The 22971-nt window shown below is 44.5% G+C and overlaps 2 protein-coding genes across 2 annotated transcripts in view; both read left to right on the forward strand.

Annotated features, from left to right (window-relative positions):
* Positions 1 to 4413, forward strand: part of LOC119445299 (uncharacterized) — a 77058-nt gene extending 72645 nt beyond the window's left edge. The window contains exons 93-97 of the mRNA XM_037709646.2: positions 906 to 1057; positions 1164 to 1284; positions 1942 to 2090; positions 2154 to 2277; positions 4158 to 4413. Coding sequence (XP_037565574.2) covers positions 906 to 1057; positions 1164 to 1284; positions 1942 to 2090; positions 2154 to 2277; positions 4158 to 4413 — 802 coding nt within the window. The remainder of the gene's footprint in view (positions 1 to 905; positions 1058 to 1163; positions 1285 to 1941; positions 2091 to 2153; positions 2278 to 4157) is intronic.
* Positions 4414 to 6874: 2461 nt separating this feature from the next.
* LOC119465220 (uncharacterized) overlaps positions 6875 to 22971 on the forward strand; it is a 99501-nt gene continuing 83404 nt past the window's right edge. The window contains exons 1-22 of the mRNA XM_037726018.2: positions 6875 to 6997; positions 7823 to 7962; positions 8099 to 8243; positions 8331 to 8470; positions 8568 to 8685; positions 8777 to 8928; positions 9002 to 9119; positions 9824 to 9972; positions 10162 to 10285; positions 10367 to 10509; positions 10581 to 10716; positions 11750 to 11889; positions 15629 to 15752; positions 17440 to 17579; positions 17654 to 17914; positions 17976 to 18087; positions 20879 to 21015; positions 21424 to 21541; positions 21625 to 21761; positions 21898 to 22021; positions 22158 to 22297; positions 22401 to 22524. Coding sequence (XP_037581946.1) covers positions 6894 to 6997; positions 7823 to 7962; positions 8099 to 8243; positions 8331 to 8470; positions 8568 to 8685; positions 8777 to 8928; positions 9002 to 9119; positions 9824 to 9972; positions 10162 to 10285; positions 10367 to 10509; positions 10581 to 10716; positions 11750 to 11889; positions 15629 to 15752; positions 17440 to 17579; positions 17654 to 17914; positions 17976 to 18087; positions 20879 to 21015; positions 21424 to 21541; positions 21625 to 21761; positions 21898 to 22021; positions 22158 to 22297; positions 22401 to 22524 — 3026 coding nt within the window. The 5' untranslated portion in view covers positions 6875 to 6893. The remainder of the gene's footprint in view (positions 6998 to 7822; positions 7963 to 8098; positions 8244 to 8330; positions 8471 to 8567; positions 8686 to 8776; positions 8929 to 9001; positions 9120 to 9823; positions 9973 to 10161; positions 10286 to 10366; positions 10510 to 10580; positions 10717 to 11749; positions 11890 to 15628; positions 15753 to 17439; positions 17580 to 17653; positions 17915 to 17975; positions 18088 to 20878; positions 21016 to 21423; positions 21542 to 21624; positions 21762 to 21897; positions 22022 to 22157; positions 22298 to 22400; positions 22525 to 22971) is intronic.

A 22971-nucleotide genomic window follows, 5' to 3' on the forward strand; every position in this document is an offset into this window, starting at 1 on the left:
CCAGCGTTCTTGGTTTTCCCCCTTGCGCCTTGTCATCGTACGCGTAAGTCTACTTGCCACACGACGTGGTTTGTCATTGGGATAGGCTAATCGGTAGTGGTCTAACAGCGATTAACTTTATACCTACTATAAGGATCAGACAGGAGAAAGAAAAGGTCATGAGCCTCAGAAGTGGAGAAGGTCAGGAGCAGGTGCTACTATTGCAGCAATAAGCGCTGTAAAATGTCAGAACAAAGCTTCAGAGCCCTATAATATCGGTTGTTCTTCGGACTATTTAAAAAAAAGCATTATTGTAAAAAAAGCTGTAAGGATTATTTTTTAATATTTGGAACAGACTCGCTGACAACTGTACTTCGTTCTTTCAGGATGTCGGGAGGCGGATATTACGCACATAAGATGTGAATTTTCCCATTTTTCTTGTTATTTCTTCAACAAAAGTTTAATTCTTCACAGAATTTTGACCTCTTAGAGATTCGTATAAGTTGAGGTGTACGACATCAGAAAGCACAAGATGTACGAATGTGTACGACTTGACTACAACTCGACACAGCCAATCGGGGTTCCTTGGTTGCTTCATAGCTGGCGCTTTCCATCTCCCAGAGGTTGTGGTGCGGCTTGCGTGCCAGATGTAATCTAGAAATATTTCCTCGGTTGAGTATTTCGTTAAATGTTGGGGATGAGACTAATGCAAGATTGCGACTGTTACACGATCAGTACGGTACTCAACCGGAAAAAGAAATCAGTTCGAGCTGCCTTCTGTAGAATGTGCTTAGAATATGTGCAGTCGAACAACTCTAGGAAAATCTGCATGCTTCGCATGCATGCCTGGAGTTTCGTATTAAGAAACACTTGAGTTATGTGGCTTAATTAAAAATTCTATACATGCATGCTTCCTTTCTTTCCAGTGGAATACAGTACTACGACAACTGTATAGAGGAAATCCACAGCGACCACTGTAAAACTGACACCCTCTACCCGCCATCTCCAGACGTCCTAGAGTACGCCCTTGACTTGCAAATTAAATACAGGTGGACTTGTATCCCGAGGGCCACGCAACGTATGTAAACGAGCAGTGCTTATTTTTTTTATTTGCGCTTTGATAATATGTTAATGAGTCCTTCATTATTTCCTATTTGCAATCTCTCTCAACCGCTTCGTTCTAGCCTGCTCCTTATCCTTGCTGTCGGAAAAGCTACGCCGATGCACGCCGTTCCTAACCGACATTGCGTTACCAATCAAGGCCAATGCTACGGCGACCGCAAAAGAACATAGAGAAATGTGCCGGTAAGGACGATGCGATAAGAGGGCTCGGGGAAGTGACGTTACGTAATTCTCCATTGATTTTCGGATCACAGGCCGAATTAATAAGGCAAACTTTACTTCCTTTGTAGTCATTATCATTATCAGAGCGCTAAACGGGTTCAGAAAGTACGAGTTTCCACATAGGCAAGATGGTTCGCTATCCGATGCATATACTTTGAACACATGCTCTGTAGCTACTCTCACAAACACTTGGATTTTTAAACAAAATTCACAGGTGTAAATTTAGGGCTCTCAAACAGGATGTCAAAATCCGCCTTTTTATTATTTTTTTTTGCAGTACACGTGAATACGTCTCGTGTCTAGAAAAGATTGTCAAAAAAAAAAAAAAACGAAATATCTGCTTCAGGCAGGCTGTTGTTGGATGAAAGCTGACTTCTGTGTGAAATCTCTTCAGAAACTGCACGGTCGATTATGTCATCTTGAAATCGCTCCATATGCTGACTTATTAATATTATTTATTCCCTCCTGAAACGTGTGTAAGAATAACGACAACAACAAAACTAGAGTCCCCCCTAGTAGGCCTTCTTTTTTTCAGCCAGTGCTTGTAGTAGTGTCACATGCATACAGAATACTTCCTGCCTTCTAACACCGCCATAAACTTGCGCTGTTCTTGCCCAGGGCTGCAAATTACTACGAAGCCTGCGTCAACGAAGAGGTCTCAGACTCGTGCAGCTCATCGTCCGTCTCCACCATACTGGGAGAGGCGAAGGAGTTTTTCCAGCCCATAACCGAATTCAACAAGATGTGCGGAGGTGAACGAGCGCCAGGTAAGGACACGAATCGTTAAAAAAACGAAAATGTGTACATATGAGGCAACATTATACATGCAGCTTCTACGTGCACCGAAGAGGCCCTTCTAGAAAACATCATACAGTGTACGAGCATAATCACCAGCGTCGTGATGCCAATGTCCAGTAACAACAACAACCTGGGAAACTTGAAGCAAGCATGCAAGTACGGCCACATTTTTTTTCTTTCTCGCTTGCTACTACACCATTATCATAGTTTTACGAAGTTGTTGCTCCGAACAGGTATTCTCTAGTTTTTGAGAACGTTCGTGTGAAGTTTTTTATTTGTCGGGCTCCTTTAGCAGTTATTGCGCCGTCATTATTTCGGTGTCTCCCTCTGTGAGCGCACGGGACATAAAGAAAAGTCGTCTTCAAGCTAAGAAACTATTTAGAAGTCAATGTCTGGCACGCTATGAAGCAATCAGCTGCGATGCGCTCTGAGGCGTCCCCTGTAGGAGTGCGTGGGGCTTGCAGTGCAGGTTGAGACTAAAGGTGCCCTGTTTCGTGGCCCACCTACCTCGGTATCTCACTGACGTGATCTGAACAGAGACAGGCACGATTTATTGCTTCTTTCAGTGAACATCTAGAAAAAAATGCGGAATAGCTAACGCTTAACCTCATCATGCTTCGCAGTACGATGCCGCAGTGTCGCACTTCTATGCTCCATTATGACTCACGGGAAGGGCGCGGGGAAATATCCTTAACTGCAAACTGAGTGCTTCAACTGTACTTCCGGTTAACGCTAGGGCGAAGGAGAGCATCTTTAGGCCTTGATCAAAACTCTTACATTACAATCGAGACCACCATGTTTGACCGGCGTTTTTCCTTGAGCGTCACACTGCCAGGCCCTTAGCTTATTCTAGACATTTAAGGTAAGTAATACGCCTTCGACGTTTCCGAGGTTTAAAAACATTCTGGGCTTTTACGTGCCAAAATCACGATATGATTATGAGGCATGCCGTAGTGGGGGACTCCGGATGAATTTAGACCACCTGGGGTTCTTTAACGGGCACTCAATGCACGGTACACGGTTGTTTTCGCCTTTCGTCGCCATCGAAAATGCGGCCGTCGCGGCCGGGATTCGATCCCACTCATTCGTGCTTAGCAGCGCAACGCCAAAGCCATTATACGCCACCACGGCGGGTGTTTCCGGGATTTGCAGGCAGACACCAGCGCATCAGCCAGCAAGCGTAGAAAAGGACGAGCGTGCTTAAGAGTCGCGTTGTCCCCTTGAAATAGAACTAGCCTTATATGGATGCCTAGACATGCGCAATGCGTTAGGGCAAATATCCGATTAACTTACGAATTTCGGGGCAATTACTATGTAGTAACTACACTGGCATCAGCACCATTGATCATAGTAAAGGAACAGCGAAGAAAATTCCGTATACATCCTGTGAACTGCTGGTCTTCGTAAGGTTTCGTGTTTCCACTTTGCAGTTTAGCTTGGTTTAGTGCAGTCTATACAACAGAAAAAAGGGGGTTGCGCAGAGCAAGATTTGTCAATTGGCTGTGCCTTTGTCTCCTGAGCTTATTTTCCTATTGCACACATGACACAACCTGCGCGAGACTGGGAATATTTGTTTTATTTTAGTTCTATTTTCAAATAGTGGCATAACGTGGTGCCACTTTCTCACGAGTGACAAGCCGAGAAAGACTGCTGACGAAATCGGCTTATGACCTCCGTGCTTCAAGGCGCCTTATTATACACAACTCTTACGGTGACCTATGAAGCTGCCTGGCTATATCTCCGGGTCGGGTTTAAAACAGCTACAGGTAGACGAATAGTAAACCAAAAGAAGACATACGCTGACACCACCAGCTTATTGCCCAGTTAATTGCTTTAGGGCTAACGACCACTGAATATTTCAGGTTGGCATATGTGGCCAGTATGACGGCTCATTTTTCAGCCGCACGGGCGACCTTTTACTTACAGCCAGAAAACAAAGGGCACTAGCTTCATGCCGCGAAAACCATGGGGCCACAGATAAATTAGCAACGAATGTCTATCTCCATTCTCGTCTTCTGTCTTCCTTCTGTCTTTAGGTACCTGAGGTATTACGAGAACTGCGCCGCCAGCACCCACGCCAAAGCTTGTCCAAACATCACATTGGCTATTAGCACTAAAATACGAAACTTGACAAAAGTTTTGCTGGACAAGTACAACTGGGTGTGCTCTAGCAAAGGCAAGTCGTGGCGTTATCCTTGTTTTACTTTGTTTCATTCTGCGTCACTTAGGTCTACATATATATGCTGCATGGGATCTTTTTTTTCCCGAGGCACGAGTCGGACCATTTGTTAAGCTGTTAAGCAGGCTCGCTTTGTAAGGCTTGTCAATATACATGCTGCAACATCTGGCGGCGAATTCTTAATTGGTCGCTTTCGGTCGCAGTTTCATGTTCTCGCCGCTTCAAACCCAGTGCTGTGCTGAATTTGACGTATTGCTGAATTTTACGCTTTAATATATTGGCGTGACTGCGCCTCCACTGAACATTCTATAAATTAACAGCTAAGCAGCCGTAAATAAAGCTGACAAGATATTTGGCTGCCCATCGAAGAATACGCTTTATCACGTAAATTTGCGCTGATATATAGACCTCTCACAGCAAGCAGTCTGCGCACCGCGTACCAGGGGCCACTACAGGCGCGCCGCCATTGAACGCCTCCTGAATCGGGATCAAACAGACATCAACCGCCGCCGGCCGCTCCAGTAACGTTCCTCCGAGAAGTCGGGGGTCATGTGCACTATTTATTAAAATGTCGAAGAGCAGAGAGATGTGCTCTGTCATGAAGTGCAAAAAATTAGGGGCAGCTTTACACTAGAGTGGTGCGAAGACTGGGCAAACAGTGAAGCTGGCGACCCCACCTAGCTTTATCTCTGTTCGGCCAAGTTTTTGCGAAGTTATACTTCGAGACTCGTCCACGTTTTGCGCAAGATCACCCCGGAATCATCAACAGCCCAAGGAGCAACGAACACTCGGTCCTTAAAGTATCTGGACGCTTCTGGACGCTCAAACACTTTTGCTCGGTTTCGCGGGCTCGTAACTCCGGATCTTCTGCGAATCACCGATGTTTCGCCGCCGCTTCGGCGGCGCGATACTCGGGATCGGACCGAAGTCGTCTCACTCGCTATCGAGTAGCGGCGCGATGGCTTTTCGCCGCGCTTCCTCTACTTTGGGAGTGACGCTCTTCTTGGGCCGCCACATCTTCTCGGCGATGTGCTCGGCACGGGGACAGCGGGGCTTTGGTGTCGTCGCGACGGCGACACGGAGCTATATATCCCGTGGGTCGGCGCAGTTACGTCACGGCTTAGCTCCGCCTTTGCGCAGCCGTGGCAACCACTCCGCACGGCGCGATGACGTCATGGCTCGGCAAAGCTAAGGCGAAGCAATGCGGCACGCGCGATGACGTCACGGCTCACGCAGCTGTGGCGAGACTCGGCGCAATCGGCGCAGCTGGGGCGAAGCGTGGCTAGAAGACACATGGTGATGTCATCGCCAGGCGGAGGTTTTGCGGCGTACACTCGACGGACCATCCTCGAGCTTAAACAGCTTCGCTAGTTCACAGGGGTACGTGCCATTGCGCTTGGACCCTTTCTGTACTACCTCCAGGATCGGACCACAGTTTTTGTTCGCACTACGCGGCCTAACCAAGAGCTTAAACAGCTCCGCTGTTAAAGCTTCGTCAGAGACTTGAAGTTGTGGGATGAGACTGTGCGAGCTCCATCCGCCTCAGTTGCACTAGGAGTGCCCGTATTTATGACCGTTCGTCATGCACATCTTTCCGCAAGATTAGCACAAAAAGCGTTCAACCGCGAACACTTAGCATTTTAGCCTATTGCCGGCAATGACCGGTAACAGATTGTTGGTAATAACTGCCAGGCTAACACCGCCTGCAGTAACAACACAGCATTCCCGCCACCACGCCTGGCACAAAATACCACGGAATGTTGAACTTCGATCAGCAAGCTAAGTCAACGCTGAGTCTTCCCCACGTAAGCGCGACTGACTTACTCGAGCAACTTAGCTTCCCATAGCAGCGAAGCCAAACGTGGAATAATAGTTTTCTTTCGTCGTTGTGAATCAAAACTACAGTCGAGCGATTACTTAGCCACTTGCAACATGTTTGGCCGCGCGTACGTGAGTACATTTTAGTCTGCTCTGTAAATAATAAGAAAAGCTTTCTCTAAGTTATCTGATCAGCGCTGGCGACAAGAATGACGCGGTTAGAACCAATCACCGTGGTCGGAGCAAGTCATAAACAGCCATTTTCTGCGCGGACACCGCCTATTCCCGAGCGAAGTTGTCGCACAACATGTGCACGGCCGTAAAGACTAGAATATAAGGGGTAAAAGCGAACATCAGGCGCTGCTACATCCGTTGCCTCCAGCTTGTGCGCAATAATATAGCAATGCACACGGACCGGATAAATGAAATGTATGCTTGCACTGCCTCTGCAGCTTTAACCAAAGTTTTGTGTCGTCTACTCGCTCACCGTGGTGGTCTAAATAGCGGCTGTCTGAGCCGTGCCCGCCGCCGCCGTGGCCACCTAAACAAGTGAGTAAACGCCGATCAGAAGGCACTCAATGGCGGACGCTGTCACGTGGTCAACTATGGTGGTGCGCGTTGGTATGGGGCTGTAAAAGGTCTGCAGCAAATAAGCGCGCACTGAAAGTGATGCTCGGAGAACACGGCCTTGAGCTGCAGTAGTGAAATAAGAATGCTGCGCTTCTTTCATCAATCTACTTTTTTCCCCTCAGTGACGGCTTGCTCATATGCGGAAATGCAACCACACATTAAGACTTGTTTTGACAAATGGATCAAGCCGGAAAATTTCGCGAAGCTCAAAGAGAGTAATGACGCGGAAGGCTTGATCTCAGCGTGCCGGTGAGTAACATAATTAACTTGATGTACGCCAATCTCCTGCTTTTGGCGTAGATGCGACTGAAGGGCAAAAATTGTAAATGTTCCCGTGTATACATTTTAAAGCTGTCTAGTGGATAAATAAATGCGTACGCTTATACTTTATCAATTACTTTGCTATTTCTCGGAGTAAGTTTCTAACGCGAAATTAAACTAAGTCATTGCCCCTGAGAATGCCCCTGCAAATATCGTTCCCAGCGGCAGCGCAACAAAAGTACAAAAGTATAGTACGATTTGTAGATGTCTTCGAACTAACATATCATTCGGCATATCCGCCGTTAAAGGTGACCTGCGCTTCATTAAACGAAAAAGGGAGATGCCAAGCGTGCTTTCTATTGTATAGATGTGCGAATGGGCCCCTTCCCCATGTGTTGTTAGTTTTAACTAAGGCGCTGTTAAGCAGCCATCTGCTTTGGAGGAATAGTAGCATCCTCCTCTAGCTGACAGTCAAAGGGAGAAACATGGTGAAAAAGTACGTGCTTCTTCAGAGAATTCGGCAAAATTGCTGAACCTGAGACAGTGTTTGTCTTCAGCATTGTAATATACGCCGTAAAATTTGCGGTTCATTAATAAATTTTGGCTAAGTCTTTTCTTTATCGGAATAATAGCTCTTTCGAACGTACAATATATGTGTACCTGTATTTCAGGTTCCATTACATATTTTGCGAGGACCAGTTTACAAGACACCATATAGAACATTTCTTAAAAAGCGCCGTGTATTAAACCATCTGTCGTATGCTGTCTGACTATTTGATGATATGGCAGATAGTCATGTTTTGCTTTGCTTAGGTCGTACAGGGAATATGAACGTTGTGTACTGGATGAAGGAGAGAAGATATGCCCCTTAGAAGGCAATCTCAACATGTCCGCAATCAACGAAGCGTCAGGGAATCTCTTCTGGAAGCACAAGTGGGTCTGTCAAGGAAATAGTAAGTGAGGTTACTTGTAATTTTCTCATAAAATTCAGCCCGTACAATTCTCTAACAATGACACGTGATACATTGTATCCGATTAAAGCAACACGCTCTGAAAAGAGAACGTTCAATTCATTTCCACCTTCCACAGAAAACAGATCTTCCCCTGTGGGCCCTGATACTGCAGCTTGCTCGAAGGAGACCCTCTCTCGAGATGCTCAGGAATGTTTTGGCATCTTGAAGTATCAACTAATTCCCTTCGTGAGACTCAAAACTCATCGGCGTTTTGCCTGCCAGTAAGCAGACTACTCTATATTCGGCTTGTCTTCATAGATCATTGTTTTTTTCTTCATGATGCAAGCTTTTTTTTTTTGAACATGCAGAGCTCTTGAAGCATACAAGACTTGCCTTGATTCCGTATTTGAAGATTGCACTAATGCGTCCTTTGTGAAACTATACGACAACACCAGCGAACTGTCTTGGTACGTCAAGCAGTACGAAACTGTTTGCACTCAGCAACATGGTCAGTATTCCTAATATTCGACAGCACTGCAAGCTGATCATTTTGTTGATCGTTACTTATGCTGTGTGCGCGGCGCTAACCGCATTTGTTATTGCAGAGGCCACTTGTAATCTAACTTCGGAAAGCTTTGACATTTGCCTCGGTATTGTCACAGCAATTATTAAACCGAATGCTTACCCAAATGCTGTCAGCACCGAGATGTCCGAAGCTTGCAAGTACGTCATGCTTCATGACTTCGTGAACTCAGTAACTGAAGGGAGAGAGCTCATCACGTAGCTTATTTGTTTCGTGTTTTTTGTTCAACAGAGGTGTTGGATACTATGGAAAGTGCGTTCAAGACGTTATTAAAGACAAATGTGGTGAAAAGGAAGTTTTGCCGAGTTCTAGATCACTGCAGCACTTTACGATTGATATACCTGCTAAGTATAATTGGACGTGCAAGTTCTCACAAGCTCCAGGTAGGTAATGCGGTCATTAGGCAGCACTGTAGAAGGAAATACCGTCTGCTTATCTTGATTTTTTCCCTCTCAGATACTTGCGACACGAAACGTCTGAGCAAGCATTTTTCACAGTGTAAAGGATTTCTTCGTTATTTGGGCAAGCATCTTGAGAAGAAAAACGGAACTAATGATCGAGCAACTACGTGCAGGTACAACTGGTTCGGAAGCAACAATGTATTTCATTCTTTCAGTGGGAGGAATCGTTGAAGCTTAACTGCCTGTTTTTTTCTGGTTTGGCCAGTACTTCATCCGTGAAAATTTCTCAAACATGCATGCGATACTAAGTTGTTGTCCTATACTATTTGTGCAAGAGAGAGACCAATAATTGGTATTAAGTGGGATTCGTAGTGCTGCATTTTGACAGAGTGATAGTCGCAGTGTTTGTCGCTGAATACACCACGTGAGCGAGTATGTGCATTCTGTAATGATTAACAGGGGTCCAACAAGACGTGTCTCTGGAACCAACGATTAAGGGGACTTGTATTCGTCAAGGCAACAGATCAACAAGAAGTACTACCACAACAACGGTTGCCCGGACAAAAACAAGTCCCCTTAATTTTTGGCTCCAGAGAAATCTCTTGCTCGATCAGTGTTGATCATTTCAAGTCCCCATATTCATGTGAACTACTGTTCACATGAACATGGTGACTTAGGTTATTCAGTCTTGTCCGTGTCCTTTCTTGCGCTCTTTTGATTTTACTATTTTACTATACGTATACTACTGTATTGTTTGCATGCTGTAAGCTCGCACCAATGGTACTATCACACGCGGTTTCTTGCGTAAGAAACCACTCGTAAAAAAACGGCCATCAATTTGACATTAACGAATGATAATAATTTTGCTCTCCTTCAGATACCTTCATTATTACACAACCTGCATCAACCAAGAATTCACAGAGACCTGCGGCAAAACACCGAAAACTCTTTCCATGCCAGAGATGATTGAAGTTGGAGAAAAGTACAAGTTTTATGAGGAAGTGTGCAAAGTAGATGCCCCTGAAGGTATGTACGTTGTTTGAGCACTTCTTGATCCGCCTTTGTGCCAAGAGGGAACTAGCTGAAATGGGCACACAGCCAAAGCATGAGTTAATTAAACCACGTCCGTTTGCGCTACTCTCTTACGGAGTTCTGCAATGTTTATGTAAACACAACGTAAGCTGTTCTGATTAATTCTGCTTATATCTTCTACAGTAAAGACGTGTACGAAGACAGCCGTGGAGGGAATGTTAAAGGAATGCAAAGGAATTATGACAACAATTGTGGTGCCCACGTCGGCGGATAAGTCTGATGTGACAAGTCTGAAAGTAGCTTGCAAGTAAGCGATGTTCTCTTTATGCTGCTGGTCCCCCGAGTCACTTTAAATAAAAAAACACTAAACTTTTAAACTACTTTTAAGGTATCTTCGGTACTACCAAGAATGTGTATCCGGCCAAAGTGCACTGATGTGCTCAGAGGAAGGACCATCTGTAACTGACGCCATAAAGCAATCGGCTGCTGAGTATTACAGCGCGTACAACTGGACTTGTGATGCCACAAAAGGTGTGTTTATCTGCTGCGAGGCCTTTCTAGAGATTATCTTAAATGAGCCCGCTTATTTCTTATCGTTTTAGATCTTCCATCATGCTCCAAAGAAACGTTTCAAGAAAAGGCGAAGACATGCTTCGAGGCATATATCACAAAGGTTGTAATTCCACACGCGAGAGCATCTTTAGTTTCGAACTACACCAGCTTGAAGATCGCCTGCACGTGAGTTATTTTTGTCTTACACAGCACAGGCGACCTAAATTTGTTTTACACAAACGTCCACTTCTGCAAGCAGTCATCCAGCGAGTAGCCTTTGTGCTTTCCGTATGGTTAAATACATCGCAGAGGTACACCATTATTCGCAGTTATCCATGTCCGTTAGCCATTGTCGCTTTGAAGATTATATTAACACATAAACAAAAAGAGACTGCGGAAAGAAGGTCTTTCAAAATAAGGCCCGACAACTTTAGCTCATGAACTCCCCTCTACAATAAACCCCGCTAATATAAAATACCTTGCAAGGTCATTATTATGCCAGGAGAACGGAACCTAACATCATAAGTACGCAATGCAGCGCAGTGACACAAACACTATGAACGACACACACACGCCACAGGCTCTGCAGCTGATGCAGAATCAATACGTACATAAAATTGCACTGAACCAGAATGTTCACAAAGCTGCAGACCTCTCAATGGTAAGCGTGCTCTGCTTTTATTAATTTGTTTATATTTCATTTTTGGAATGTGTTTGTGTGTGTGAGGGGTGGGGGGGGGGGGAGACTGTCATTGCCTGGCTTACATTAAACTATATTATGCACCGCTGCTACTGTTCAATTGTTTTTTTTTAAACCTAGTACAGCTTCGCTTTCGAACTTAGCACTGCTCGAATCGAAACTCTACCACAATTTACGGTTTACTCAACGGGGATATAGTCGCAAAGCAGTTCTTATGGTACATCTGTCGTGACTTTCTTCATGTTGCTGTTGGCATTTTTACCAATGATCCATGCCCCTATGTTGTGCCTTGCAAAATATGCAAATGTACGCTGCCTGCTAAAGAAGGCGTCAGTTTCGATGCAGTGTAGTATTACGGCATTCATTTTGCACTCAAATTTTTCTTCCTTGTACTTGATGCTTAGACTGTAATTCTAACTGAGGAATAGCCGACCCTGCATAAATGTGTGTGGTTTAAAGCATACGCGAAGATTGCGGGAAGATTGTTTCTTCCTTACCATCTTCGAATAACTTTTCCAGGGCTGTGCACGAGTATCAAGACTGTGTTTTGACAAAACTGGTAGCAACGTGCCCGGAGGAATACAAGAGGAACGATAGGCTTCTGGAAATCTTCACTGATGGAGTCTACGGCATGTACAACTGGACTTGCGCGTTCCGAAGTAAGTTCAGCTGAAAATCCGCGGCAACGGCAGCGCGATACCGTTATCATGAAGCTATCGATATGTATCGTAAATGCCATAAGTAGCTCATTCAGAGGGAGCTGAGCCTTCGAACCTGTATTTTTTTTTTGACACCTTACACTCGTCAGAAACACTTCCTAAATTCGCTGAACTTCGCACCTAGTCGGCCTGGCAGCTGTGCGCTTAGGCGTATAGTTCAGGAGAGACTATAATAGCTTTAAAATACACATGCAGAAACTTACAGGTGTTCCACTCGAGTGCGGCCAAACTTGAAGCAATAAGGACGTTCTAACGGCTACCGTTCCCACCTCTGGCATGTCAGAGCTGCTCGCGCGGTAGAGCTTCACTGTACGGAGCGCGTTGGAATGGCTGCTGGGAGAGGCGTTAACGCTAGTGGTTAAGGTAAAGGTTTGACACTAAGCTAAAAAGTCCTGATTATTTAAGGGACGAATTTTATAGCGAAGCTATATACCTCTACCAACCAACGGTTCTTTCGTGTGCCCAGCAAAAAACTTCCGCCAAAGTGGGCCGATCCTGGCGATAGTGCAGAAAGGGTCCAAGCACGTGTGCCCAGCAAGAAACTTTCGACAAAGTGGGCCGATTAAGGCGATAGTGCAGAAAGGGTCCAAGCTCATTGGCACATACTAGGGACGAAAAAGAGAGAGAGAAAGAAAGAGAGAGATGGAAGGAAAGAGAGAGAAAGAAAGAAAGCGAGAGAGAAAAAAGAAATAGAAAGAAAAGGAGAGAGAAAGAGAGAGAACGAAAGAAAGTCACCACGAAAGTCAGAGAAACAAAGAAAGAGGGAAAGGAAGAAAGCGATATGGAAAAAGAGAAAGAAATAAAGAGCTATATACCTCTACCAACCAACGGTTCTTTCGTGTGCCCAGCAAAAAACTTCCGCCAAAGTGGGCCGATCCTGGCGATAGTGCAGAAAGGGTCCAAGCTCATTGGCACATACCAGGGACGAAAAAGAGAGGAAGAAAGAGAGAAAGAGAGAGAAAGATAGAAAATCACCACGAAGGTCAGAGAAAGAGAGAAAGGAAGAGAGAAAGAGAAAGCGAGAGAGAGCGAGAAAGAGAGAGAGAAAGAGGGAGAGAAAGAGAGAGAGAGAAAGAAAATCACCACGAAGGTCAGATACACACACGACAAGCTTCGCTTGCCCCCATTTTCTCGACAGGGGAAGTGCTAGTGATTTTTTCAGAAGCAGTGCGGGTTATCGGAAGCAGTCTTTCTCGCGGTAACTATATTTTGTAGTTATCGGAATAATTATCAATTTTAACTAGTCAGTTATTAGAAAGTCGCATCAACCAGAAACTTGCTACACCGAAAAAGAAAAAGAAAATAAAGATAAAGGGTTAGCTTTTCGACGTGCCTCGTACAAAATTGAGTACATTGCGTCTTTGGTGAGATCAGACGCACATGCATATTCAACTTTGTTAAGGTTAACGTCGTTTCTAGGCCATCGCGCGACAACCAATTCTAGCACTGCGTTTTGTGTTTTAACGAAAACAAGCCGTTCAAGACTGCAGTGGAGCCGAGGGAAGCGGGCCACTCTTGCTATTTCTTTGGATGACAATGCCCAATATGCGAATCGTAATAAACTTTTTGTTATTTATTCTGTAATAAATGCAACAATAACAAATAATTTCATCTGATGCCCTGTTATTCCCAACTGTGCTTGCAGCCATATACGTATGTAAAGCGTTATATGCGCAGTTGTGTACATGTGCTGTAAATAAGGCTTGCTGCTGTGTAGAAATTTTGATATTTTTTTAGGCCTAAGTCGGTACATTTAGGAAGAAAGTGTTGTTTTCTATTTCTCTCTGAATCTGGGCCTTTTTTCGAGTGCTAAAGAAAACCGATAAAATTGAACATTTAGCTATCAGTGAGCGAGAAGGCTTGTTTACAACGTGCTGTCGCCACAAACAGCGCGCACGACCATTCTGCTTCCATTTTACTTTTCAACTTTACACCAACAACATATAAGGAATGTTTGATTTATCTTGTACGTCAATGCACAAATGGAGATGTACATGGCGAGGCGTATCCCATCTTGTGTGAGGCAACTTCCGGTAATGCCACGTTCGTTTTGTATTTGCCTATTAACTACTTTTTAAAGTGCAGTTCTACTTGGGTGTAGTACGCCGGCTATGGGCTCGAAAACATTTCTTGTGTGCACAACCAGAGTACCAGGTTACTAACCTTTTGATTCCTACAGTCTATTGAAATGCAACATGGCATGGTCGTGAACGGACCATTTACTGTGCCTTTCCTCACCGGTGGCTCCCCCCGCATGATTTATCAGCATCGAAGAAAAGTCCACTTACTTTGCGCAACCGGAAAGAAGTATGGCCCCGAGATATTGCGGGCCGTGGTTGCAGGATCTTATTTTCAACTCTGTGTGCAATATAATGCGAGATTTCCGCATACGCGATTGGGAGAAGTGGGAGAGAGCGTAAAGATAATAGCAGGAATATATACTCTGTGTTACCGACCAGTAGTGGCTCTTGTGCAGCTCACTCTATCCCCTTCTGCCTTGTCGAATTGCAATCTGGAATTTAAAAAAGAATCAAGAGAAAAAGCAGACACTTGAAGATAAGGCATCGACAGCGACGACTGTTAGAAAAAAAAAAGAGCGGCTGTAGACACGTCGCAGCACAGTTTGTTGCCAACCTGCAAAGGCAGCCTGCTGCTTATCGTATGAAAATCCGATGATCAGCAGGGTTGCTGTGCGGGCTTCCGCAGTAGGACACATTGATAGGCGAATGTTTGAGAAGAGGGGTGGGTAGCGTCGGTTTTTCGTACCGGCGACCTCTTGGACTCCTGTGGTGTTGACTACATGTAGAACATTTCTGGCGCAACAAAGGTTTCTTTTCCTTTGTTAATGACGCTCTCGGGGAGGGGGGGGGGGGGCATCCTAACTGTGAGAGTGAGAATTAACATCGTATCCATCACATAATTATTTCTTGAAACTTTAACGCCCTATTTAGTGCTGTAGTCTCTCGGGTGTTCAGTTTCCAAGGAAGCCGTCAAACACCCGCTAGGGCATACGCGTTTTTTGGGGTTGCTGCTTGTCACTTGTGTATAATATGTTGTGTTGTTCGGTGCTCGCTCCCTTTGTTTTTGTTCTACGTTGAAAGAGGAGGTCCATCATCTTTGTGCAGTCAATCCTTAGCCTAAGTATATCTTCGCAACATGCCTGTAAGAATATTGTTATGATTTTACATGACCAACTGATGTCTAAAATCAACACACGCTCACTAGGACTCAAGCTGTGGTGCCTTTGATGTTGTGATACTGACACGTATACATATATAAAGCATATATGAAGGTTAAATTGAGCGCGAGACAGCAAAGTGTATAACTGAGCATCGAAGGGGTGGTTCTATATACAGGCATCTAAATGACGAATGCTGTTCGCGGTCATGACAATGACCCTCGCAGCTTACAACCGCAAAATAGCAGACGCTGTAGAAATAAACCTGCCAGGCGAATCGTTGCGAGCCTGTATTTTTAGCAGTCTGCAGTGGCGGCTGCGTTGCATAATGTAGGAATGTGGGGTTCGGCAATCGTCGTGCGCGTGGCCCTACTGCAGCTGTCATCATTCACATGCTGTCGGGAAGAAAGCTTGCGCTTATCGAAATAATGTGCACCTGCTATGAATTGTGTGCATGAATAATATTCATTTTGTTCTTTTTTCCTTCGATACTATACTTAGGTCCGCAGTGCACAGAACAAGAGCTGCAGCAGCAGTTTCAGCAATGTCACAAAATTGTTGATGCCTACGTCGTGCCGAACATTCAAAACGTTTCGGATTCCGGACAGCTCAGGACTGCGTGCACGTAAGCAGCCTTACCCCTGGCGTCCAATGTACTGCTATTCTGTAATGCATCTTGGCAGGGCCAATTTACGCATCTTGCTGAAGCATGAAAATATTTCTACGTGTTACAGCAATGACACTCCTTACGTTGATGGTATTATGTGTGCAGGTTAAGCCAGTTGGTCTAAAGATATAGTCTGGCAGTAGGTGTGGGAAATGTAAGAAAATCAGCGAATTTTTTCTCTCAGCCTCGGCGACATCTTCTGGAACCTGAGGAACGAAATCAACCCTTTATTACAAAGCAAACACGCCAGCATCTTGTAAGCGGTATTGTGGGCTTACCATCACAGGTACTACGCTCGGTACCGGCGCTCAGGTCACTGCGGCCTCCGCGAACACCTATTCAAAGCGACAACACAGCTTTGTCAACAAGCCTCACTCGACCACCATTTCGGATTTGGCGCCATGCCCCATGCAGAGCAGTACCGAGAACACTGCTGCGCGCTGCCTGCTATCAGGGTGGTGGCACTATTGGTTGATATATTTGTTGGTATATTTAGTATTGCTCATCTCGTCCTGGAGCACGTCAATTGTGCCTATGTACTACACACGTCAATGCTCGACAAACATCTACAACGGCGTAAGGCCACAAATAAAAGACAATAAAGAAAGAAGGTTTGCAACAAATCATGACCTTGCGCAGGACTTAAAGGAAGAAAATGTGTAGTAAACATTTCTTCGCAACATTACGCTCGCTATGATAATAACTAAATAGACGTTGAATCCAGTTATGATATATGCGACATTATGTATGGCGAGTTCACGCGTTGATGAGCCGTTTTATGTACTCTGTTCACTGCCAGTTGTTTTCAAAAGATATTGGTTATATTGGCTAATGAAAATGGCACTGGTAATAATAAGAGCGCCTCGCCATCATTGTCATGTCAAATGGCATGGCTCATGCCTTTTCATTGGTTCTGAAACGACAGTGAGCTCTTAGATGGCTGTTGTAACCCTGCCCCTGTTGTTCAAAATCAAAAACGGTGGCTGACTAATGGAGCAGCACACGAGGAATAAGGATTATAAACAGGGATAAGGTGCCTCAGAAAGGCTGGCCAATGTTTCGATAGGAGGACCTATAGATGGGTCCTCCTATCGAAACGTTGGCCAGCCTTTCTAAGGCACTTTATCCCTGTTTATAATCCTTATTCCTCGTGTGCCCCTGTTATTGTGTGATAAGTCACATACTGGGCCAGAGAACGCTATTAAGTCTCACTCGAAAGCTGCAGCATATAAAAGGAAATACATAACCGTTGTTTAAAGGGCTTAACGCTTTCCGCACTCCTCACTTATAACTAGTGTTATAACCAGCTTCGTTCAAGCTGGAAATAGGGTGCAGCTCATGAAATGCGCTAGGCATTACAAGGTCAATGTCAATCTCTTACCATTGTACCACGTACCATGTAGAGGCTCATGATATTAGATAAAATACTTAAGTAGTTTTTGATGGTATGTCACTGCGCCAGACCGTCCTCTTAGTGCGCTGTCTTTCAGTGCATCGTGTTGTTAGCCATGCCTCCACCAATCTTACCCACGAGTGTCCCGTTTCATGACCTGCCAATTAAATAGTTTCAAATTTCATTGCCACCGATGCACACAACAACGTTTCTCATTGCGTGTTTTCAAGAAGTGTACGTTCTCTTTACCAGGCACACAAGAAAATACCAAGACTGTTTGGTCCATACCTTGTCTAGCCTCTGCAAGGACAATGATACCTTATCTGTAACATCTCTGAATGAGCTTACCCAGAATAAATTTGGCATGTACAATTGGACATGCGAAATAAAAGGTGCGTGCTTCTTCAGGCATAACATTATACAAGGCTTGCACAAGAATAAACATTTTCGTACATTTTCTTTTCAGCCGTTTCTTGCATGGAAGACTTCATTCAGGCACAGATTTCAAACTGCACAGCTGTGCTTGCCACTTTCGTTTTACCTTACGCGAAGAAAGGAGCAACGTGGAGCCAGCTCAAAACGGCGTGCAAGGGTCACCAGAGTTATCAGTCTTGTGTGCTGCAGCAAGGTTTCCGCTACTGCGAAGACGGCAAGAGCGACGCGAAACTTCTCCAAACTGTAACAAATGGCTCGTTTACGGCGTACTCTTGGACATGCGAAACACAAGGTGGGTCATTTCTAATCCGATGATTTGAGGGAAAACTACTGATAGAGATTCTCCATTTTAGGGAAAGTCTGTCGAGAAGAGTACTTGGAGAACTGTTCGACTATTATAACCACGGTTGTGTCGCCGAACGTTAAGGAGCCACTCGAACTTTACAAGCTTCGCCAAGCATGCAAGTACGGACGCTCATTTCGCGAAAAATCCGACGCTTAAGTGGGCCTTTGCTGCAGTGATGTAATTGCGTCTAATTCTATAGCGTGAATTCATTATTTCCGTCTTGGTTTGGCATATATCGAAAGGCGCGTGATGTGTGTATTGAACTATTGACTTTAATAGCCGTGAGAGTTCAGCAGCGAAATTGCTATGATGTAGCCTTTGGCTAGTAGTGCGAGTGTCCTTAACTGTCCCCTCTCGCGATGCTTCACCGACGCCTTTTGTCAAAAAGTAAAACTGCGTCGTGTAGTTGCTTGCGGAGTCGCGGATCAGTGCGATAAGAAATGAGAGCTCTATTACAGAAGCTGTAGAATATATCCTGTGTCCGCCGTCAGCTGACGCACTTAAGGGTGAGATACAGATCAAACATAAAAATTATTTAAAAAAGATTCTGTGTCATAGCACGGCACGTTTATCGACACGTGTAATTCGAATGTACTACACTGCGGCCCTATAGAGTCAGTCATTTGGTAGACGCTATTCCAAGGAAGCCACAATTTTTGAGAAGAAATCGTGATCATATATTATGCTGCTACTCCTTTGCAAGATACATGACAAATGCGCTCTTTCAAGTGGGATTGAAAAGCCGCCCTACAAGCAAGTTAGTGCTAGCGTATGACATCGTGTGAATTACCCACGTACACTCTCTCTGTACGTGCTTTTAATAGGTGCATGCATGTATTGTTGTAAGGCGTTCTTTCATGTATTGTTGCAAGCTATCGATCTTCACAATAGGAGCAGTGCATATTAATTTATGAATACACCTTTCGTCCACGAGAAAAGACTTTGGTATGATTTTGTTAATTAGCGCATACCTACTGACGGGTAAACGATTGGCAGGGTGTTCTAGCTCACACTGTTTGCTGCATGCCTGAGTGACTTGAATCTATACCTAATATTTCAATACCAATAAATTGAGGTATTTCTGCCCCATATGTTAGCACCGGGAGAATGCAAAGAAAAGTGTACAATCATTGCATTCTACCGGTGCTAACATATGGGGCAGAAACTTGGAGGTTAACAAAGAAGCTAGAGAACAAGTTAAGGACCGCACAAAGAGCGATGGAACGAAAAATCTTAGGAATAACGTTAAGAGACAGGAAGAGAGCGGTGTGGATCAGAGAACAAACGGGGATAGCCGATATTCTAGTTGACATTAAGCGGAAGAAATGGAGCTGGGCAGGCCATGTAATGCGTAGGATGGATAACCGGTGGACCATTAGGGTTAGAGAATGGATACCAAAGAAGGGAAGCGCAGTCGAGGTCGGCAGAAAACCAGATGGGATGATGAAGTTAGGAAATTTGCAGGCGCAAGTTGGAATACGCTAGCGCAAGACAGGGGTAATTGGAGATCGCAGGGAGAGGCCTTCGTCCTGCAGTGGACATAAAATATAGGCTGATGATGATGATGATGATGAAATTGAGGTAATACCAATGCTCAGGTAATACCAATGATCAGGTAGAGCGAGATGCTGCAAGGTAGACCAGACACTTTGACTTTCTGCCACAAAGTACACTCTCTGTTCAGTCATATGGCTAGTCCACGCGAGAGCTCCTAAGTTTGCTACAGATAAAGTTTCGCGAGCCAGGAGGTTTATGTTCGTAGTCGATTTCGCTATTGCAGGTTTTCTTTGTTCGTAAAAAAATTATAAATCGTTTTTAGTGGGTTCGCTTTCTTGGTGAGCATGTGTGTCCTCGCAAAGGCTTTAATGCAGTTTGTAACGTGTGTCGATCCCGGAGGCACTGTAATGAAAGGTGTGCGGGGGGGGGGGGAGGGGGGAGGGGAAGGGGGCGATCCTAATAAAGCTATCGCATTGCAGTCACGCACGTGTAGCATGAGGACCTGTCAGTTTTTTATAGCATGGCTCAGGTAACGCTGCTGTTAACCTTAAATGCTTTATTAGACTCCACCGTATTTTCTGCGTATGGTATAGATTGACAACTATACAGTTGACAGCAGTGATGTTCAAAGTAAGAGGGGGGGGGGGGGGGGACGGTAACCATGGTTCCCTGTCATTGGCCCATCATGTCAGGAACGTTTGGTCCGACAAAGTTTGCATCAATTTGAATTGCCGCAACATGTCTAATTTATGCAGCCTTTAAATTTACCTGACGGAAAGACCGCATTCGCTAGATTTATTGTAATGCTCGTATATTTATCCTGAGGGGACTTCGTGAGCTGGCACTTGTACGTATAGCTGACGCGCGTTATCACTAGAAGCTTCAACAGCCACAAAGAACATGTTTCATCTCCAACCCCTCTTCTGCCCCCAAAAGGATTCCATGAATAATAAGGGTTACAGAATGGATACCAAGAGAAGGGAAGCGCAGTCGAGGTCGGCAGAAAACCAGATGGGATGATGAAGTTAGGAAATTTGCAGGCGCAAGTTGGAATACGCTAGCGCAAGACAGGGGTAACTGGAGATCGCAGGGAGAGGCCTTCGTCCTGCAGTGGACATAAAATATAGGCTGATGATGATGATGATGATGATGATGATGATGATGATGATGATGATGATGATGAATAAGAATAATAGCAGCAGCGGTGCCACTGCTTAAGTTTTCAGTGCAGGAATAAAATATTAAGACCTGCTTTATCAAAACCGCAGTGTTATTTTTAAACCCAAATGTACCGGTGCATCTTACAAACTTAGGTAAATAAACTGCGTTTAGCGAGCCTGTTTTCCATAGGGGAAATTGTGACGTTGTAATGCAAAGTAACTACAGAGCTATCTTTCGATTTAACATTTTCAGGGGCGTACATGCATATCAAGCGTGTGTCAATGAAATGAACACCGCATGTCCCATTGAAGGCATATACTCACAAAAGAATATGTCAGAAATCACACAAGAGGTGTTTAATTCTTACAACTGGACTTGCAACTATGAAGGTAAGCTCAGAATCATATTCTTGCCAGCAGAAAATTCCTCGAAATATCTACTTTTTTCCTCGTGTTAAAGGGCGATCTTGTTTTGCGGTTTAATTCCGACCACCTTTAATCGCTCTGGACGGATTTGACCTTCCTGTTCATAGAGATATATGGTCCTTGCTTTGGGCAAATCGCGTCGAGTGTGTACTGACAGCCTTAATTGCGGCTTTCGCAATATCCGCAAGAACTGATATTATAAACGAGCTGTCAACATTTTTTTTTCTACATTTAAGCCTGTCTTTCTCATTTATATGTTTTATCCTGATTGCTATGGTTCATGTCATGCGAACGAGTTCTTGTTGCCACTGTAGGTAAGAAGGTTATAGGTAGAGTTCGGTATGACACTACTGTAATCCTTCAAAATTCCAGGGTGCACAAACCAGACGCTGAAGTTTGCCTTGAGCAAATGTGACTCGCTACTGGAAACAGGAGTGAAGCCGTACGCTCTTAACGGTTCCGCTGACGTTAAGCTCGACAAAGCGTGCAAGTGAGCGAACATAAATTGATCAGTCGCTAGGTAAGACTAATAATATTCCTTAAATATAAATTGTATTATTATTCGTGTTCTAGAGGACTGCACCAGTACGAAGACTGCGTTATCGAGGTCCACAATGGCTTCTGTCCGAACAAGGCACTCAGTGAGGTTAAACTTCTGAACGATGCAGCAAGAGTTGTGGAGATGTACAACTGGACTTGCATAACTGGATGTAAGTACTGAAGCCAAACACACACACACACGCGCGCGCGCGCGCGCGCCCACGCACATACACGCACGCGCAATAAGAGAACGGTCGTTTGTCAAATGTTGTGAACTTGATGTGTTGATATTGTTCTCGCTTCCAGCTGGCAACTGCACGAATGCAAATTTAGAAAAGAACATTCACGAGTGCACCCAGGCCCTTGAAGTTGACGTTATTCCTCATCTGGACAGAATATCCAACGTTCAAGTGGCGGAAATATTGTGCAAGTAAGCTTCCAGTATCTTTTTAGCACCAAGTGTGCCCAGTTTCCGGTGCGTCATTGCTGTGGCTGTGCCTCAGATTGCTTCCATTTTTTTTTTTTTGAGCACATGTTCCCTTCCGTGTTTTTCCTAACCTCCGCAGGCATGTACGTGAATATCAGATATGCATTCTACAAGGTAGCAAATCCTTATGCCCCACTGTAAGCGCTCCTGACGTAACAAACCTGAATGAATTAACGTCTGGGATGTACACAAAATACGAGTGGCTCTGCACGTTTTCTCGTAAGTATACCATGCCATTTTTATTTGCCAACTTATTCGAGCCTTCTTTTTGCTCCTGCGTTGTCCTGCAAATTTCTAACGATTACCTGTCAACTGTTTTCAGCAAAAGCCTGTAATACCAGTGCGTTTGAGAGTGTTTTGTCCCAGTGTGCAAAAATCATAACCGACGTCGTCATTCCAAACGTGGAAATGACTAAGGACACTGAGAAGCTTAAAGAAGCATGCAAGTACGAAAATTTTTATTATTTATGCAACGTTCTTTTTTAACAAACACTATACCATGCCTATGTCAAGCATAGATATTTATATTATTACTTTTTGCTGATTTCGTCCCATTATTCAGAAGAGAATAGCGTGACCACAGACGTGCATGTGATTAAAAGTGAGCATCAGGCCAAATCTGGTACTTTTTTTTCACTAGCACTTCGAGGGACCGTATTTTGTATGATTATTTTCGTTTCCTATTCTTTTTGCTTTTTGGCTATGGCTCGATGCATGGCCTCTTTTGGTGCAGATATTTTTAGGTAGAACTATCGGCAGGCATCTCTTCCCCTTATATGCTCTAGTCTCTCTGTTTTTCTTGCTGCTGTACAGTACTTATCATTATCGCTGACTAACTGCTTGAAGAAAGGTTCTCATTTATTGCGTTAACATTGATTTTATTGATGGAAAAG

This window comes from Dermacentor silvarum, chromosome 1 (genome assembly GCF_013339745.2).
Source record: "Dermacentor silvarum isolate Dsil-2018 chromosome 1, BIME_Dsil_1.4, whole genome shotgun sequence".
NCBI lineage: Eukaryota > Metazoa > Arthropoda > Arachnida > Ixodida > Ixodidae > Dermacentor > Dermacentor silvarum.